Source organism: Sorghum bicolor, chromosome 2 (genome assembly GCF_000003195.3).
Source record: "Sorghum bicolor cultivar BTx623 chromosome 2, Sorghum_bicolor_NCBIv3, whole genome shotgun sequence".
In the NCBI taxonomy this organism is placed as follows: domain Eukaryota; kingdom Viridiplantae; phylum Streptophyta; class Magnoliopsida; order Poales; family Poaceae; genus Sorghum; species Sorghum bicolor.
Genome location: NC_012871.2, coordinates 25,619,511 through 25,641,069, shown reverse-complemented (window position 1 = coordinate 25,641,069; position 21,559 = coordinate 25,619,511). Strand labels below are relative to the sequence as shown.

General features: G+C 48.1%; 1 protein-coding gene across 1 annotated transcript; it reads right to left on the bottom strand.

The window, feature by feature from the left end:
- Positions 9,420 to 10,743, bottom strand: LOC110432658 (skin secretory protein xP2-like). Its single transcript, XM_021453434.1, has 3 exons — positions 10,496 to 10,743; positions 10,040 to 10,406; positions 9,420 to 9,521 (listed from the first exon to the last, which is right to left on the bottom strand). Exons 1-3 carry the CDS (start codon positions 10,741 to 10,743, stop codon positions 9,420 to 9,422), a joined length of 717 nt encoding a protein of 238 aa, XP_021309109.1.

Sequence of the window (21,559 nt, the reverse complement as noted above, 5' to 3'; positions counted from 1 at the left end):
TGATAATAGAAATGAGTTTAGACCTTGCCATGATGTTTTCTGGTGTTTCTTAGATATGTTCTATCTACTGGTGCATTTGGTTTCCAGGACAGCCAGCCAACTTTGTATGTTTTAGCATATTTCGGTTGGGAATCATTCTGGGATGTCTAAAAGTGAATTGTAGAAACTTTGCTAAGCTTTCTAGAAAGTGTCTATTTGCTTAGTTTGGCCACCTGATGCTTAAGTTATAACTAAATCTTGAGACTAGTTAATCTGCCCATGAAACCAGTGACTAAGTAGGAGTAGCTAAGGTTGATTAGCTTGTCTAGTTAGCCTCTCTACCAGAGAAGAAGTATGCACGTGCTTGTTGTACATGATTCTCTTGATGATTGGAAGCTTATGCTCATGTTTGCACCATGTTCCATGTTCCTTTGGCTGGTCATCATAACATTATGCATAATATGTGCATTCCCTATGTTTATCACCTTGTCATGCATACATAGGTGTACCCAGGGGAGTGACGGTCTTGGAGTACGAGCTGCCGGAGCCGGAAGAACAACAAGGGGAGCCACCTCAAGGAGCTGAGGAGGAGGACCTGCCGGAGTGTCCCGACCACCGCCCGTCCACTTACGTTGAAGGCAAGCCCCAGAGCATTATGAGCCTCCTACTATTTTTGTTATCATGACCAGCTAACAATTGACTATGGTTATGTATTGTTGCATTAAGTGTTAGGCGTTCATATGACACCCTTGCTGCATAATTAATTACCTTGTCCACCTCCTGCCTTACCTAAGTAGGTCCAGGATCGAAATGATGCTTAGCCATGCTTAGCACGGTAGAAGCCGGGTGATTTCCTGTCATCTGCGGGAGATAGGTGGATACTGATCACGGTTGGCTATATTTGCTATCGTGGAAATAACCAAGTGCTAATAATGAATTTGAGACCGGGCGGGACGACGATAGTGTAGCAACAAGGCATGGAGGTCTTGGGTGCGAATCTATCCCCGTCTGTGTCATTTAAGGACCGAATCGATGTACGTCCCCGTGTCATATTAACGCATGCTTAACATTTGGTTGGCCGGTTAGGTCGTTCCGACCGCGAAGCCTACGAGTGCAACTCCGGCCAGATACCCCGTTCTGTATGAGTGCGCACCCCGGTTGGTAGTAAATATGTGTGGGGAGTCAATGGCATAAGTCCGAGGTGTCAGGTTAGAGTCCTGACCCTTGCAGATTGGCGGTCCCTGGGGGTGCGGCGCTGGGCGGACCCGCGAATTGGTCCGAAGTTGTGCTAAAGGTGATCCGAGCTGCCCTCATGAAGTATGCTGGGGTGAGTGTTAGGAATACCCCTACAGCTGGATAGGAATCGATTTGAATCGCCGTCCCTCCTGGATAGTGAGAACATGACTTGGGCAGCGGCAACGTAGAACTCACTAAATAAACTGAATGGTTATGATGAGAATGTGGATAGCAAAGTGATAATCCGGATATGGTTATTATTGACATGCTTAATTACTCAAGTGTGTGCTTAGAACAGGTGCTAATCTAGTGGATAGTTGTTAAGTAATGAACCTTCCGCTAAAATGTTATAAATGGGTTAGTTACAACTAAAGCTTTTATGCAAAAAGGTGAGTCAAACCAGTCCACAAAGATAAGCCTTGCATACTCCTTGGTGTCACTTTATTTTGGTTTATGACGGGTAAGTCTAGCTGAGTACATTCTCATACTCAGGGTTTTATTTACCCTGTTGCAGATGATGTCGATTATCACGGCTACTGTGTTAACTGTCATTGTGGGGGTATAAACACCTATACCCTTACGGCCAGACTTGGGCCAGGAGGCTTGGCCCATTACGAGACAAGTTCGAGGCTTGATCCGATAGCTCGGAGTTTCGTGCAAGGAAACAAGGCGAGGAGATCAAGCAGGATTCTAGTCGGTTAGAATAGAAATTGATATCGAACTATCTATGGCAATTATAACCGACTAGGATTAATTTCCAGATCTATAACCCTGCCCTCCAGACTATATAAGGAGAGGCAAGGGACCCCCCTAGGACATCAATATTCTCTCAACACAAATCAATACAATCAGACGCAGGACGTAGGTATTACGCCAACTCGGCGGCCGAACCTGGATAAAAAGCTTGCCCGTGTCTTGCGTCACCATCAAGTTCATAGTTTGCGCACCGTCTACCGATAAACTACTACCGTCGGTATACCCCAAGGTAGACTGCCGACCAGCTTTCGTCGACAGTGGCGCGCCAGGTAGGGGGTGTGCGCACAACTTCCCCGGCGAACAAGATGGTCATCGTTCCAGCTTCCGCGGCCGTGCCTGAAGGCCTCACGTTCACCGTCGGCCAGATCACGTGGACGACGCATGGTGGCAGTCTCACGACCATGGTTTCGGAAGGAACCCAGATCCAATCTGGGATGTCGGTGGCATCGGCTCCGACCACACGGTTGCTGGCACCGAGTGCCCGACCACCGCTCCCGCGCTACAAGGGAAAGAAGATCGACGGCTCGGATCTTCTCTGAGCACTTGATCGCGTTGATTCCAAGCTACTCAAAGCTTCCCAACTAGTGGATGGGATCTCGCGTCAACCTGATCAAGCCGCACCAATGGATTTTTCCAACTCCTACCGGCCTACTCGTGTTGTCACACACGAACAGCTGGGAACCTCTCTGGCGATAACCTCCACCCCCTCGGGACGGTCCGTCAAGATCAAGGCTGATCCGGAGGAAGGTTATCCTTGCGGTCTGAACAACTCGGCCTCTCTCTACTCACGGCATATCCAATCCCTTTTTGACGAGGCCAGTTGGCCGCCAAAGTGGAGCAGTCAACCAGCTCGTCACTACGTCAACATGGTGACGGTACGAGAACTACGGGACGGCCAGGATTCCAGTACAAATTCGAGCACTGGTTCCGTTCCCACTGAAGTCATAAACTCCGAGGACGAGGACTACGACCTAGATCTGCCACCATATCCTCCGGGTTTCTCTCGTTTCCCGGTCTTCCCACCCCGGCGAGGAGACATCATTTTCAACGTCAGCGCCGACGAGCCGGTTGTTGATGGAGAACCAGACGAGCAGACGCAGCTCCGCGAGCAGCGCAATGCCGACCGCGCCCAACGACGCGCGGACGAGGAACGCCAACTACCGCCGCATAATCTCACCAATGCTTTCGACATGGTCGGGGATCAGCCAGTCTACAAAACGCCAAGCGCCAATGTGGCCGTCGCCATGGCCAATTTAGATCGACTCCCTGACGACGGCGGTCGGGATGCTGGCGGTCACCGCGAGCAGAATCGCGGGCGTGGTCAAGAAGTAAACCAACATAGGGATCTTCGATACAACATCCCTCCTAAGGACGCCCGGGACCGCATCAACAGGCGCGCCACAGAAAGGGCAGTTCACGAGAACCTGCGTCGTATTGAGTATGATGCAACGCACGGTCCCCCGGGCCTGAGGCAGTTCTCTTCACACCTCCGCCAAGTCATGTGGCCCCGCAATTTCAAGCTTGAGAAACTCAAAAAATACGACGGCAAGGAAAACCCAGAAAACTGGATCACCCTATACGAGATCGCCATACGGTCAGCAGCGGGAGATGAACACGTCATGGCCAACTACTTCCCAGTCGTCCTCGACCAGGCTGGTCACCAGTGGCTCCTGGGCCTGCCCGAGGACTCCTTCGACTCCTGGGAAGAATTACGCCAAGCTTTCATCGACAATTTTATCGCTACCTGTGAACAGCCCGGGAACAAATACGACCTCGAAAGAATACGGGATAGGAAAAACGAGCCACTGCGCGATTACATCCGACGATTCTCGGATATGCGCCTCAAGATCCCGAAAACTTCACACGACGAGGCCATATCTGCTTTCATAAAAGGGCTGCGCTTCCACGAAGCACTGAGGAACAAGCTACTACGCAAAAGGCCAACAACGGTGGCCGAGCTTCTTGCCATGGCCAAAAACTACGCCGACGCCGACGACGCAGAAAAACTCATCCGGGACGATGCGAGAGGACCCGACCAGCCTCCTCGGCAAGATGATAGTCGTGGTCGCTTCGACAACAGGAACCATCGTCGCCCCGACAACCGCGATCACAGGGAAGGTTGGGACAGGCGGTGCGACAACCGCGACGATTTTAGAGGAAAGCGCCCGCGCGACCACGCCCACGAAGTGAATACAGTCAAGCGTCCCAATGGGCGGCGGGACTACCAAGAAGACTACAACAAGACGCTGAAGGGACCATGCCAACTGCATCCAAAGTCCGACCACACCATGGAAGAATGCCGCATCCTTAAAAGCATCTACACGCGGCGGGCTGCTCAAGACGACCCCTCCAAGAAAAACGAGAGACAAGACGGGCGCGATCACGAAGACGAGAACGAGGACCAAGATAGGGACCCACGACACCAGTATGTCAGTCCCAGTGACGTGGTCCTCTCCATCTTCGGGGGCAAGGTTTCCATCGAGTCTAAGCAAGAAAGAAAGCTCTTAAAGAGAGCCTGCCTCAACATAGACAGCACGGATGGGTTGATCGACGATCCGAAATTTCCTCCCTGGTCTCACAGGGAAATCTCCTTCAGCAGGAAGGATCAGTGGGCCGCTATCCCGGAGCCAGGTCGTTTCCCGCTAATCTTGGACCCTTGGATCACAGCAATCAGATTCGAGTGCGTGCTCGTGGACGGAGAAAGTTCCATAGACATCCTCTTTCGCAATAGCCTGCCCGCCCTCAAGATATCTCCAGCACAGCTAAAACCCGACGACGCTCAATTCTGGGGAGTCCTACCAGGTCAGAGTTCAGTGCCTCTCAGACAGAGAACACTGCCTGTCCAGTTCGGGACGCTCAATTCTGGGGAGTCCTACCAGGTCAGAGTTCAGTGCCTCTCAGACAGAGAACACTGCCTGTCCAGTTCGGAACATCCGACCACTTTCGAACGAAGTTCGTCAACTTCGTGGACGCCGACTTTGACGGGACCTACCACGCGATATTGGGTCGACCATCGCTGACAAAATTCATGGCGGTCCCACACTACTCGTACTTGGTCCTTAATATGCCCACGGAGAAGGGCGTTCTAACTGTCAGGGGCAATGTCTACACCGCATACACTTGCGAGGAGGAAAGCTTCAAGACCACCGAAGCAATTGATCTTTCAATTCGCATGGCAGAAACGGCAAACCAAGCCGCACAACTCCCTCCCGACCAGCTCCGATTGCCTGAACAGGCGGCCGCTAGGAAGAATTCGAAGTCCAAGGAGTACAAAGAGGTACAACTGGTCGACGGCAGCCCCGAGAAGACGGCCCTCATCGGGGCCAATCTGGACCCCAAATAGGAAGACGCGCTCGTCAGGTTTCTAAGGGACAACGTGAGCGTTTTCGCATAGAAACCCGCAGATATGCCCGACGTCCCACGAAACCTGATCGACCACTCCTTAAACGTCTCGAAGACCGCAAGACCCATCAAGCAAAAGCTATGACGGTTCGCTCGTGACAAAAAGGAGGCTATTAGGACAGAAATAACACGACTTCTAGCAGTCGGATTTATAAAAGAAGTGTATCATCCCGATTGGCTCGCCAATCCGGTTCTTGTACGCAAAAAGAATAATGAATGGAGAATGTGCGTTGATTACACTGATCTCAATAAACACTGTCCTAAAGATCCTTTCGGTCTCCCTCGCATCGACGAGGTGGTCGACTCAACGGCCGGGTGCGAACTCCTCTCTTTTCTAGACTGCTACTCTGGTTATCACCAGATCTCGCTAAAAGAGGACGATCAGATCAAAACATCTTTCATCACTCCTTTTGGTGCATACTGCTACACGACCATGTCCTTTGGACTCAAGAACGCCGGAGCCACCTATCAACGGGCCATCCAACAATGCCTCCACGACGAGATTCGCGATGACCATGTCGAGGCTTATGTAGACAACATCGTCGTCAAAACAAGGGATGCAAGCACCCTAATCGAAAACTTAGACCGAACCTTTAAGGCACTAAACAAGTATAAGTGGAAACTTAACCCCAAAAGGTGCATCTTTGGGGTCCCTTCTGGTCTACTACTCGGCAATGTCGTCAGCCGCGATGGCATACGACCGAATCCTTCAAAAGTAAAAGCAGTACTCGACATGCGACCACCTAAGAATGTCAAGGATATTCAGAAGCTCACCGGTTGTACGGCCGCTCTCAGCCGCTTCATCTCAAGACTAGGAGAAAAAGGCCTCCCTTTCTTCAAACTCTTGAAAGCATCGGAAAAATTCTCCTTGACAGAGGAAGCTGACGCTGCGTTCACCGAGCTCAAGACTTTCCTCACCTCTCCGCCTATCCTCACAGCGCCTCAGCCCAATAAAGATCTACTCCTTTACATCACAGCGACTGACAGGGTGGTCTCCACGGCAATAGTGGTCGAGCGAGACGAGCCAGGACACGTCTACAAGGTCCAAAGACCCGTTTATTTCATAAGCGAAGTCTTAAACGAGTCCAAGGTCAGATACCCACAAATACAGAAGCTCATATACGCCATTCTAATAACATCGAGGAAGCTAAAGCACTACTTCGACGGCCATCGGGTCTTGGTAACCACCAGTTTTCCCCTTGGAGATATTCTGCGCAATAAAGACGCCAATGGCAGAATAGTAAAATGGGCAATGGAATTATGCCCATTCTCCCTGGATTTTCAGAGCCGTACCACAGTCAAATCTCAGGCCCTGGTCGATTTCATCGCAGAGTGGACGGATCTCAACGAGCCTCCCGTTTCCGACGTCTCCGACCACTGGTCAATGTTCTTCGACGGGTCCTTGAACATCAACAGCGCCGGCGCCGGGATACTTTTCGTGTCGCCTAACAAGGTCAAACTGCGTTACATCCTTAGGATCCTTTTTCCAGCATCAAACAACGTCGCCGAGTACGAAGCATGCCAGCACGGCATACGACTAGCCATTGAGTTGGGAGTCAAACGCCTCTATGTATATGGCGACTCCGCTTTGGTTATCAACCAACTCAACAAGGAATGGGACGCAACCCACGAGAAGATGGATCTCTACTGCAAAGGAATTCGCAAATGGGAAACCAACTTCTATGGCATAGAGTACATCCAAGTGGTCCAGGATAAGAACCAGGTAGCGGATGCGTTGCCAAAATTAGGGTCATCTCGGGTCCAGATCCCGCGAGGCGTTTTCGTCCAGGACATCCATGAGCCAAGTGTGGGCACAAATCTGGTTGAAAAGCAACCTATTGAGGCAATGCTCATAGACGACGCTACACCGACAACCAGTAGCCATGATTGGCGCACCCCTTTCATTAGACTTATATCGGACGGGTCAGGTTTTCAGGATAAAACAGAGAACAAGCGCCTCATTCGACGATCAAAGAATTATATTCTGTTGGACGACAAACTTATGCAAAAAAATGCAAGTTCTGAAGTGCTGCTCAAATGCATATCCCAAGACGATGGCATCAAGCTCCTAGACGACATACATGCCGGATCCTGCGGCAACCATGCTGCCTCCAGAACGCTGGTCGGGAAGGCTTTCCGAGAAGGTTTTTACTGGCCAACAGCGGTCACCGACGTAGAAAAACCGGTCCGACATTGTGAGGGATGTCAGTTCTTCACCAAAAGGACCCACGTACCTGCTCATGAAATTCAAACTATCCCGTCATCCTGGCCTTTTGCCTGCTGGGGGCTCAACATGATCGGGCCATTTAAACCGGCCACGGGCAACTTCAAGTTCGTCTTCGTATTAATCGACAAGTTCTCAAAGTGGATCGAATACATGCCATTGGTCAAAGCAACCTCCGAGAAGGCTGTGGAGTTCCTCAATCAAATCATACACAGATTCGGGATCCCAAACAGTATAATCACCGACCTAGGTACTCAGTTCACTGGCACTACATTTTGGGACTTCTGCAATGACAGAGGCATAGTCATAAAATACATGTCAGTAGCTCACCCACGAGCAAATGGCCAAGTCGAGCGTGCGAACAGAATGATCATTGACGCCCGAAAGAAAAGGTTGTACACCGAGAACGACAGAGCACCTGGTCGATGGATGAAAGAATTACCGGCTGTGGTATGGGGTCTCCGAACACAGGCTAGTCGGAACACGGGGGTGTCACCCTACTTCATGGTTTACGGCACCGAGGCAGTGCTGCCGTCTGATATAACCTTTGGGTCTCCAAGAATTGAAAACTTCGACTAGTCAACAGCCGACAATGCCAGGGAGCTCGAAATCAACTGCATGGAGGAAAAGCGTCTAAATTCATGTCTTCGAACAGCAAAGTATCTTGCAGCAATCAGACGGTACCACAACCGGAACGTCAAGGACCGTTCTTTCATGGTCGGCGATCTGGTACTCAGGTGGAAAACAAGCCAGGAAGGAATGCACAAGCTATCCACCCCCTGGGAAGGACCCTTTGTGGTCGCCGAAGTCACACGTCCCACATCCTACAGATTGGCGTATCGAGACGGAACACGCGTGCCTAATTCTTGGCACATAGACAAACTGCACTGTTTTTATCCATAAGTTCCAGTAACTTTTGCTTGTAAGTTTCTTATATTTGGCAATAATAAAAGTTTTCCTTTTTCGCTATACTTTGTCTACACGCAGAGCTTTCGACGAGAACAACAATGTCCTCTGCGACGGAGATTCTTAACGACTATCAATCAAACACAGTGATACATCACTCAGATAACTTTACAGCGCTCAAAATAATGGTCATGACAAAATCAAACTTTATGACAAACTTTACATACAAAGTTTACAATAAACACCCTGACGGGCGGTCACTAGTCTACTCCTACAGACTATCCTACTGGCCTACTGCTCGGGCTGATCACCCGCCTGGCCTTGCTGCCCGGCCGAAGGGGTCGGGGCCATCGGCGCCTGGCTGGTCGAGACCGCAGGCGTCGACCGCCCATCTCCAGCAATGGACGCCCCCGACAACTCCCTGGCCGACCTGTCTGAACCTGGCTGGTCGGGGGGAGTGGCCGTCCCGCATAGATTGATGTCGCCGATCACCGTCGACGACAAGTCTAGCAGACCAGCCCGAAGGTCGTCCGCCTCCTGTGGGCCGACTTCCTTGGGGTACCCCCTTTCCAGCCTGGACAAGTCGACCAGGGGATAGTGGGCGCGCACCATGCTGGAGAAAATCCCACGCCCGTTGCGCCTTCTCGACTGGCGTCAGCTTCGGCGCGCTGGGCTGGTCTTCTGGAAGCTCGGGGCTGATCAAGTCTAGGACCGGGGCAACTTCTTTCCAAAGCCTAATGCAGTTAGTCTTCCAGGAGTCCCGATCCTTGACCAGCTCGTCTAAGTGCTTCTTGGTATTCACCTTGAGCACTACAAATCAAGCAAGAGGTCTGTCTAAGCACAATGAAAGGAACGTTAAGCAGCCAAATAAAGGGGGCGGTACGGTTATTACCAGACAACTCCCGGTTCCTCTGCCCTAGCTCCTCTCCTGCTTGGCGCCCGGCCTCCAGCACCCCGGCAAGCTCTCAGGCGAGCTGCTCTTTCTCTTGTCGGAGGCGCGCAACCTCTTCCTCCAAGTCTACAAGAACACTTTCTTGGTCAGCAGATCCAATCACACGGCTATACGCAACTGCTCAGAGTGTGCAACTGACCTGTCCTCTGCCGATATTGATCGGCTAAGCGCCGAGTAAGCTCGAGACGACGCTCTTCCTGAGCACTCTTCTCGGCCACCTTCTCACCAACCTCTGACCGCAGCCGGTCTACCTCCGTGGATAAGGCCTTGTTCTCGGCCACAATACCCTCGATTTGGTCGAAGCACCATTTTCGGTACTTCGCCGTTTTCATCGCGCCCTGCAAGGAAGAATATATGTCGAACACAGGAGCACTGCACATAATTGTCGAGCAGCACACAGGACCACTTACCTTAACCTCGTCCACGAGACGCTTGGCCGTGCGTTCCACCCTTGCGGCCTCTTCCGTCTCCGCGAGCTCCTCGTGTCCAATAAAGTGGTGCCTGCGTTGGCGCCACACGTAGACATGCTGGCGGCCGTCACGGGGACGACCTTGGATCTCCTCCACGTCGTCGTCAGAGGCCACCTGGGGCTCCTCATTTGCCGCACTGCCTCCGGCCACGGTCGAGGGCATCACTGGCCCCTGGTCCAGGCCAGGGGAGCCTACAGGCGAAGAGGCCCCTGCTCGGTGCGGTGTTGGGACCCTCCCTTCTCCGGCTGGAGGAGTCGGGATTCTGCCTTCCTCCTCCGCAACAGTACTCAGGGGAGGGGTCCTCGCTGCCTCCTCATCCCTCGGCGGAGTGCTCGCCATGGCACTCGCCGGGGCATATTGTTGCTCGGCGCCCGTGGCAGCGGCCGCCGCCGCAGGCTGCCCCGTGGCTTGTCCAACGACGGCAATAGGCTCGGCCGTCCCCTGTCCAGTGACCTGGTCGGGGTTGACATCTGACGCTGCGCTAAAAAACGAAAACGACATTTAAAGAATGTCAGAGACAGCAACAAAAAAAAAGAAGAGAACGTCGCAATACGAAAGTTGAACACTTACAGGTCAGATCGCCGGTGTGTTGCGGTGACCCTCCTCCTGGTCCTACCAGCTGGCGCCTGCGCTCCCGTCTCTGCGACGCGCGGTGCAGGAGGATCGCTGGCCACCCGATCAGTGGTGGCCGGCGCTACGTCCGGTCGACTACGCGGTCTCCGGACCAGAGAAGGCGCGGCCTCCTCCTCCTCGTCGTCGTCATCAGTGATCCGGACGAGTCGACGGCGCTTCGGCGCCTGACTGCTCTCTGCCGGCATGCCTCTGCGGGGGACGGGTCTGCCGCCATCGGCCTTTTCCCCGCCACCCTGTCCTCGGTGGTCGGGGCGGGGCGAGCCTGCTCTTCCTCACTGCGGGTGTACCGAGCACACCGAGCAGCGTCAACCTCCGGCGGATCTTCCCCTGCGGGATTCTCCATCCCAGGTGCCAGTGACACGTACAATGTGCACCGGTCAACGTCTCCGATCTGCAAAAGTAACAAAGACGAGTCAGCAACTGGAAAGAACAAAAACTAAGGAGGCACAATCAGTAAGTAACGTTACCTTAGGAGCCGGTCGCCCCCGCTTGAAGGCCTGCAGCCGATCAGTACCACGGATGAAGCTCCCGTCCGCAAAGTTGAACAGCTCGTTCAACAGCTGCTGCACCTCCGCCTTCTCCAAGATCTTAGGCGTCATCCTGGCCGGGTCTTGGCTTCCAGTGTACTCGTACGCCAAGTGCACCCTCTTCTGGCAGGGCATCACCCGACGAAAAATGAAGTTGCCGACCACTCCTAGCCCGTCCAAACGCGACCAGTCGATTAGCTTCATCAGATCTGCTACTTGGCCGGTGAACTCTGGGCGGTCGGTCCAACTAACCCTCTTCTCGGGGATGTATCCCACGTCGCAGAATGTGGAGCTGCCCGGCTCTTCCCTGACGTAGAACCACTTCCTGTACCATTCGGTGAGGGAAGTGTTCCATGGGCAGCTTAGATACCAGTTCTTCATCCCGTCACGAAGATTGAGGTATACTCCACCTGCAATCTTGGAGCCTCCAACCGCTCCCTTCTTCCTTAAACAGAAAAGATAACGGAAAAGATCGAAGTGCGGCTCTATGCCAACATAGGCCTCGCACAGATGAATGAAAGTGGAGATGAGAAGGATTGAGTTCGGGTGCAGATTGCAGATCCCGATCTCATAATACAAGAGAAGCCCCTGAAGAAAAGGATAGACAGGAACCCCAAAACCCCTCTTGAGAAAATCTTCGAACACTACAATCTCACCGGCGCGGGGGTCGGGGTAGCTCTCCCTCTCTAGCGCTCTCCAGCCGCCGAGCTCTGGGCTGTGCAGTAGCCCCTTGTCGATGAGGTCACTAAGGGACTTCATAGTGCTTTGAGACTTCTTCCATTCCTTGGCCATCGGCTCGGCCCTCTTCCTGGAGTCGCTCTTCGCCATTGGCGTTGCAGGAGTGACTGCGAGCTAGGAGGATGCAGGTGGTGGTAGAAGGCAAGAGCGGAAAGCTTGAAGGCACTGGCAGGGTAAGCAATGCGGGGGGTACGTTCAGGATTTTATAAACCAAAAATCCACCCCTCCCACTTCCTGCATTCTTAGGAAGTGGGCGAGCTCAACGGCGGACGCGGCGCTTCGGTTTTCAATAATTATCGACAGTTAATGCGGCAGTTTTTTCGTGTAATTGATGGATTCCTTTTCTGAAACCACGCAAAGGGCGGCTGCACAGTTACCAGGCACAACTTTTCACGCAACCATCTGACATTACGTCAGGAGGTCTCGTCACGTCAATCATTTACGTGGTAAGATTTTCTCAAAATAAACAGACGAAAATTGGTGGAGGGACAGCATCCCTGTGGACTGTGCCGACCACCGAGCACAATATGCTTGGGGACTGGTCGCCCAGTCTGTCAACTCGGATATCCAGGGACTGCACTGACAATCGAGCACTGCATACTCGAGGACTGGTCGCCCAGTCTGCTAGTTCGGTAATCCAGGGACTGCACCGACCACCGAGCACTGCATGCTTGGGGACTGGTCGCCCAGTCTGCTAGTTCGATAATCCAGGGACTGCACCGACCACCGAGCACTGTATGCTCGAGGACTGGTCGCCCATTCAGTTAGCTTGGGAATCTGGGGGCTGTACCGATCACCGAGCATTGAACGCTCGGGGACTGGTCGACCAACCCGCCAAATTGATAAGTCTACCCGATAGTAAGCGAGTATGAAATGCTTGGGGACTGGATAATTTTAATTTTTTAGACCTTGCTACAAGGTTCATACTTCGCCTTTCAGCAAGCTCGGGGACTACATCGGTACGATGCATCTGGCGATGCATCTCAGTTTCAAAATCTCTTTAAGGACTTTTCTTTAGACCCTAGCACCACGTGCCCACATCACCTACTGCCAGGCTCGGGGACTAAGTGGGCACACTTCACCTTGCGGTGAATTTGCTTGTTTTAGGGCATACTTTGCTATACAAAAAAGTAAAGTGGGCACACTTCATCGGAAAAGAAATATTTTTTCTCAAGAGCACCATGCATTCTTCGAACAACTGGCTTCTTCGACGATGATGTTGATCAAATGTCTTTAAGATTAGGTCAAAATACCGTTGCAACTGTTTCTGCAATTTTCATGCTAGTTGAAGACGTCAAGTTTCACTGGTCGAAGAAGCTCAAGGCGGCGTGTTACTTCACAATACATGGTGCTCGGGGACTAGCTGTGGGGGTATAAACCCCTATACCCTTACAGCCAGACTTGGGCCAGGAGGCTTGGCCCATTACGAGACAAGTTCGAGGCTTGATCCGACAGCTCGGAGTTTCGTGCAAGGAAACAAGGCGTGGAGATCAAGTAGGATTCTAGTCGGTTATAATAGAAATTGATATCGAACTATCTATGGCAATTGTAACCGACTAGGATTAATTTCCAGATCTGTAACCCTGCCCTCCGGACTATATAAGGAGAGGCAAGGGACCCCCCTAGGACATCAATATTCTCTCAACACAAATCAATACAATCAGACACAGGACATAGGTATTACCCCAACTCGGCGGCCGAACCTGGATAAAAAGCTTGCCCGTGTCTTGCGTCACCATCAAGTTCGTAGTTTGCGCACCGTCTACCAATAAACTACCACCGTGGGTATACCCCAAGGTAGACTGCCGACCAGCTTTCGTCGACAGTCATCATCCGGCTGCGGACGATGAATAGATCATGGGCATGATCAACTCCTTTATCTTCAGTTATGCTTTTGTTGGGATGACTATGGAACTGGCATGTAATTAAACTAAGTGTGTGATGTTTCAAAACTACTTTGCTTCCGCTACTGAACTGGTTTGTAATAACTTGTTCTAAACTCTGATGTGTTGTAAAAACTATGTTCTGTAATGAATGGATGTAATCTGTGATGGCGATGCTTGATCATGTACGATCTTGGTTGTATGTTGGTTGAATCGAGGTCTTTTGAGATTTCGTCAGACTACCGGGTTTATATGGGTTCAAGTCCATTGGCTTGACTGCCTTGTGGTCGCTAATTCACTTGAATTCTTATAAAATGGACGGTTCTGTTACATCGGTAGGGCAGTTTCTTGGTTTCGTCGTGCATCAGAGGGGAATTGAAATTAGCAGAAGATCTATCGATGCTATTAACAAAATAGTTGCTCCTACCAACAAAACTGAGCTCCAATCTATTATCGGCAAAATAAATTTTATCACGCGATTTATTTCCAATTTGTATGGTAAAATTTGTGCTTTTAGTCCTTTACTTAAATTAAAAGCTGATCAAAAATTTATATGGGGAGAAGAGCAAAAGTTGGCCTTAGATGAAATCAAGAATTATTTGACAAATCCTCCAGTCTTGATTTCACCTCAGCAGGGAGAGCCCTTCAGATTATATTTGTCTACCGATGGGATGGTCATCGGTTCGGCTTTGATTCAAGAATTTGAAGGGAAGGAGCGTGTGATTTACTATTTAAGTAGAAGATTTATTGATGCTGAGACCAGGTATTCGGCCATTGAAAAATTATGTTTATGCCTATATTTTTCTTGCATTAAGTTGAGGCACTATTTGCTATCGGCCGAATGCACCGTTATATGCAAAGATGATGTGGTCCGATATATGTTATCTATGCCGATTATGAGTGGTATAATCGGTAAGTGGATTTTGGCACTGTCAGAATTCGATCTACGTTACAAATCGGCTAAAGCGGTTAAAGGGCAGATTATGGCCAATTTTGTGACTCAACATCGCGATGTAGTGGAGACTTTGGAAATGGTGCCTTGGACGCTCTTCTTTGATGGATCCACGTGTGACCGGGGGGCAAGAATCGGCATAGTATTAATTTCCCCTCAGGGAAGGAAGTATGAGTTCTCTTTGCCAATTGTTGCCACGTCAACGAATAATCAAGCCGAGTATCAAGCTTTGATTAAGGGGTTGGAATTATTAAAAGAAGTTCATGCTGATGCTATTGAAATCTTTGGGGATTTTATGCTGGTTATAAATCAATTGGCTGGAAGTTATGAATGCCGAAGCGAAGTCCTGATAACTTATTACGAAAAGAGTATACAACTATTAAGGGAATTCAAAGATTTCTGATTAGAGCATGTTCCTCGGTTACATAATGAGGAGGCTAATCAGTTGGCTTAGCATGCCTCGGGGTATCAACCCATATTGAATATGTTAGCGGCAATCACTGCCGATGATTGGAGAAAAGAGATCATTGATTATTTAAGGGATCCATCTAAGAAGGTTGAGAGGCGTGTCCGGTTTCAAGCTACCAAGTATGTGTTCCTCGAGGATGAGCTATATTATCGAACAATCGATGGGGTTCTTCTCAAGTGCTTAGGTGATGATGAACCTAAAAGTTTGATGGGAGAAATCCATGAAGGGGTGTGTGGAGCACATCAGTCGGCTTTTAAGATGAAATGGATGATCAGGAGAAATGGGTATTATTGGCCGACCATACTTGAGGATTGTTTTAAGTATTTCAAAAGATGTCAAGGATGTCAGAAATTTGGCAATATTCAAAGGGCACCCGCATCGGCTATGAATCCCATTATTAAACCTTGGCCGTTCCGGGGATGGGCTATTGATTTGATCGGCCAGATTTACCCACCATCGAGCAAAGGGCATAAGTTCATCTTAGTTGCCACTGATTATTTCTCTAAGTGGGTTGAAGCTATTCCTTTGAAGAAAGTTACATCGGCCAATATGATTGATTTTGTGAGAGAGCATATTATTCACCGATTTGGTATTCCTCAAACGATTACTACTGATCACGGTACTATGTTTACATCGGGAGAGTTTGATGAATTTGCAATCAGTATGGGGATTAAAGTGTTGAATTCTTCTCCTTATTATGCTCAAGCTAATGGGGCAGGCTGAAGCGTCTAACAAAGGAATTATTAAACTCATCAAATGGAAGATTGAAGAAAATCCTAGGAGGTGGCATTCATTGTTAAGTGAGGCTTTATGGTCATATCAGATGGCATGTCATGGCTCGACTAAAGTTTCACCTTATCAACTGGTGTATGGACACGATGCAGTACTACCATGGGAAACTAAGACTGGATCTAGACGATTGTCTTTTCAAGATTAGCTGACTGCCGATGATTATGCTACTTTAATAAAAGATGAGTTGGATGATTTAGCAGGGTATCGGTTGAAGGCTTTGATGAGTATAGAAGAAAATAAATAGAGAGTTACTGGGTCGTATGATAAAAAGGTAAAAGTTAAGGAGTTTGCCGATGGAGATTTGGTGTGGAAACTAATTTTACCAATTGGGATTAAAAGTTCGAAGTTTGGCAAGTGGTCTCCTAATTGGGAAGGTCCATAACGGATAAGCCGGTCTGCTCCTGGAAATGCCTATATTTTGGAGACTCTCGAAGGAATTGAATTTCCCAGAGCATTGAATGGAAAATATTTAAAGAAATATTACCCAAGCATATGGGTCGATGCATAAAAGTTTAAGTGCCGATAACACTCCTATCGGCTAGATTGAAATGTATCTGGGACTAAAGATGATGTTTCAAAAGGGTGCCGATAACAATCCTATCGGCTAGACCAAAATAATCAGCAGTCTTTGAAGAAAGAGGAAAATGCACCGCCGATGAAAAGCTCATACATTTAGCAGAGCTTGGATCGCCGATATAGCGCGCAGACGGATCTGATCAGCTTCTTCTATCTCCTTGATGTCTTCATCGGTAGAACCCTCTACTGGCTTCAGCTTCTTTTTCATCTGCAGTGCCTTGCGAGCTTGGACGTTTCGCTCTTGTTCGAGGGTCTTGATAGCTTCGGGCAGCTGACTTTCTTCCTATTGAGCTTGGGACAAAGCTTCTTCTACTTGTTTAAGCTCTGCCAACAGGGCTTCCCTTCTTACCGATAGGTCGGAGATCTTTTGTTTCAGCATATCTCCTGAGGATTTCAGAATGCCGATGCTCTTGTGTTTTTAATCGGCAAGGTGCTTTACTTTCATTACCTCCTCTGAAAGCTGGGCATGAGTGGCTCTATCGGCAAGGCGCTGGGTGGCCTTTTGGTACTGGAGCTATCGACTCTCCAAGTGTGCAGCCTTGAGGAGGATCTCCTCGGCATCCGCAGGGATTTGGCCTCTGAGAGCTTTAAACAGGGCCTTGGCTGGATCGGAGTCATCAACCAGTTGGGTTGTATCCTGATGAAGCAGGGCCAGCAAATCTTCCAGGTTTGCTCTGATTTCTGCCGATGAAATCCCGATTGCTTGAGAAGAGCTTGCTTCCTCGCCTTCATCGTCAGAAATTTCGATGGTGAAGGAGAACAGGTTGTCGGGAGAGTCTTGTTCCTGAAAAAGAAAAGAAGATAGGTTATTTGATGATGAAATACTAGTAAAACAAAGGATGGTAATCAAATAGCTTACTTGTTTCAAAGCTATTTCTCGCCTCTGGCTAGTTGAGGCCAATGGTACCACAGGTTGATCGTCTGGAGATGCCGATGGGACAATGTCAGCTGAAGAATTAACAGGGATAATTATAAGATGGAAAGATAGGTCCATCAGAAATGATTTCATAGGTAGTACTTTACCTTGAGGGGGTGCAATGCTTGTTGTTGATATTTGGTAACGCAATAAGGAAATGATCCGCAAGCGCACGGATATCGGTGAGCATTTCACCCGGGAGGTTTTCCAGAGTATCGTATTTATATTTTTACCACTGGGAGAAAGGGTGCATCTGACTAACCAAATCTATTGCTACTATCCCTTTAGGCTACAAAGAATGTTTCTCGATGTGAGTGATGTATAGAGAAGACTGCAACCGTAGTCTCGTTCTAACCTTGGTAAGGATGATCTACTGTTCTATAGGGGAAGCTTACGGAATCTAGACACCACAAAGGATGTTCGACCCGCACCTATAAACCTACCTGTCCTGCTAACGAGATGTGGGATACAAAGGTAACCCTGAAATGTCACGTTCCTCGCTACTACCACGGTCCAGCTAGTTAGGGGATATCTATGAGTACCCTAGCCTAAACACCACGTTTACGCTAGCAATGATTACTCTAATACTCAACCGGAAGAGGATTAAAGTAAACTCATAAACCAAAGAACAATAAAACAAGAACTTACGAGAATTAGAAGTCGAATTACTGAAGAATCTTAGAAGCAAGCCTCGGGTTAGAAGACTTGATCCCGCAGGTACAATTCGAAGTAGACACCGACAGGCCGGCCTTCCTCCGATCTACACCTTCACTCTATCTCTCTCAGTCTAGTAGAAACTAGAAGATCTATTTCTACTCACATTGGTTGCTAATCCTAAAAAGAAATTCTATTTAGAGAAGAGGTTTTCCTTCGAGGGCACCCCTCAACTCTATGATAAACTTGTCTCCTCCAGGGGCCAGGGGGTCTAGTTTTGTAGTCCCTTCAAGTGAACCTGGGCCGTCAGATCAAACCGACATTGATTCGACAGTTATCCTTGATCCTTTAGGTCGGTGGAGAGTCATCCCCAAAGAGAGTCCTGTTTGGACTCCAAGTCAGGGCGGGCGCCCTGCCTCTGGCCCCGTTCGGCCTCCGCTTCCTTCCCGTGGCTTCTAGAGTCTTCTAGATGGTAGAAAATTGCGCGGTGCGTTGATATCTCTATGTAATCCCGACATGTGGGCCTTTCTTCCATATTTCCTGATAACCCCCTGCAGAAATAGACAAACACCAAAACTCGTGGAATTCTGTCAGATAAAACCCTAAGTCTAGGTGTTGGTTGCATTTGGATCCTTTTCTTTATTTATTTGATGATTATATTTGGTACTTAAGGACCGTCAACAACTCCCCCAAGCTTACCTCTTGCTCGTCCCTGAGCAAGGATGGACTTAAGAGTTTCTGAAGTGGTTTCATGCCTTAAAAGTACACACGCATTTAAGCAAGATCTCATCTCTGAATTAGAATAAACTGTTAAGACTTAAAACTTACTCATTTTACCTTTCACCATGGGGCTTGTAACCGTCACTTGTGTCTTGAGCAGTTAAAAGATAGAACGGTCAAGTCAAGCGCCATGTCTCTTATTCTTGATCAGCTACAGCTCTGGAGTTTTTTGCAGATTTTCAAATAAAACTCAGAGATTCCTTATATGATTCTCTCAAATCTCACTTTTGTGGTATTTCTGGATCCTTACCAATGCAGTAATGGTATATGCCTTCTCTCAAAGTATGTGGTATTTTAGGTATAAGGCATAGTGATATTGCCTTCTCTCTCTCTCACCCTACTCTAACAAAGTTTTGCTATCTGGAGCTCATAGGTGGGAGACAGATAATACATACTTATAAGACTTTTATTGCATAGTCAAACCATGGATCCAGAGAAACAAGTCAATAAGTCAAATCAAGATGTGCATGTGTGGCGAGTGAATGGTGTATGGTGATGGTAGTGATAACAATGGTGAAAGTCTAATTCTACTTTTGCTCTTTTTTGGGGATACAAACCTTTCTTGCACTTTGAAGCTTTTTGAGGGGAATGAGATGCTCTATATTTTTTCTTTTTTCTTTCCTCTCAGGTGGGTATCTTGTACCCCTAATTCTACTGTCGGACACTTGTCCATTTTTACCTATCGTCTCACTTTTTCTTTTCTTTCAAGGTTCCGGGCACTTGCCCCTTTTTATTTCCTCATATTTTTTCTCTTTCTCTCTTTTTTTAGAGCACTCATCTCCTGAAATAATATAGCAAGTGGTAGTAACCAAGATAACTCGAGCATTTATTTCACAGGGAATAACAGGGATAGGAAAATATTTATGGCTATTCTCTCCCGGATTAGGGATAGAATAATTTTAGGTGAATCTAGAGATGGAATTGAGTGGATGTATGTGGATGCGTATTTCCGGAGTAGAAGCAGCATATACGAGTGAACATGCACGTGAATCTTGATTTTAACCACATGACAAGCTCCTAAGGGTCTACATAGCTTGACCACACTCAATGCTCATAAGCAGTAAAAAGTAAATGTGTGGCTCAAAGTCTAATAAGCATGTATATATGGCTGTGGCAGGATTTTAAACTCTCCTCATACAGGAACTCATCATGTGATATTTTAAAGATTTTTAAAAGATAAAATTCTCCAGAATTCTAGCATCTCTAGGAACAGATAAACAGCAGCTCAACCTTCCCATATCATATCCGTTAACAACTTAGACTTTAGATCAAGTACTCTTCCCACAAGTTCTGGTTTAAATTATAACAGTTATGCCTAAACTTGAGAGAGATTTCAATTTTAAGAACTAGTCATGGCAGAGCAACTATTCATCATTTCCATGTGAGAGTTTATCATAAGGGTTCATAGCAAACTTTATTTATTTATTTATTTAGCAAACTAAGCAAAGATATATATATATATAAAATCACAAAATCTTTATTTGGGTTTTCATGATTATGCATCTTTTTTTTGTTTGAGTAAAGTATAAACGTGAGTAGAAACACTTAGCTGGATAAATGGGGGTGCTCTCCCCCAAGCTGGATTTTGACGTAATTTCATGTAGCTAGCAGGTGGCGGAGGTGTATGTGAATGTCGGCAGCACCCTGACAGCTATTAGGATGTCCTCCGTCTGCTAGTCTTCTTTGATCCTTGAATTTTGTGGAGCTCAAATAGACAACAAAGCTTTATGGAACTGGTTAAGTGTTAGCATAAATATCTAGCCTTTATCATGTTGAGCCTCCTCAATAAATGTTACTTATTTAGCAGGATCATGCACTTATTATTTTTATATTTTTATTGTAAGATGAAAACTTATTTATTTTATTTTTATGCCACCACAGTGAATGTACTTATGGGTTTTATGCCATGAGCATACTCACATGGGGCTTACTATTTTAACATTTTTATTTTCTTTCCAAGATAGCATGAACCTGATTAACTAAGCAAACTATAATTGAATAATTGAAAGGAAAAGGATAACTACCAAGTTTACCTCTTGGCAAGGCGTTCAGTGTTTTTAAGTCCTCCGAACGGGACTCCTTGTGTTTTCAGTCGTCCTGGGATTCGCTAGGTGGCGTAATCAGTGATTCCAGCGGCGCCTCTTCTTCGTGTATAACTATCTTCTCTCTCCACACCTGACTCGGTGCTACAGTCTCCTCAGGACAGTTCTGTTCAAGCTGTATGTCTTCAGACCTTACCACTTCTCCTTTGTAGTCTGGCCATCCGTCCTTGATGATTTTCCTCCTCTGGTTGCGGTTGCGTTGTCTTCTTCTTGTCCTGACCTGCTTAGAGTCTTCAACTAAATAGTTAGGGTTAGTAAAATAGCGGCGTACCTTCTCAGAGGGGAAGTGCATGTGGACTTCTCCAGTTCCAATATAGATAATGGCTTTGATAGTGCTGAGGAACAGTCTTCCATGGATGATGGGTGGATCGTACTCGTCGTCTCCCATGTCAATGACCTGAAAATCATCTGGAGCTGAATATATATTGGTTGTAGGGGCATGGTTCCATGCAGGAGTTGATAAGTGACTGCGGCCATTATGTTGTCGTTAGATCCGGTGTCGTAGAGTGTCTTCTTAAAAGAGTATCCATTGATTGTGCACTCGATGCTTGGAACACTAGGGTCGTCCTTCTTGATCACGAAAGGCGACTTGAGTCGACGATCTTGACCTCC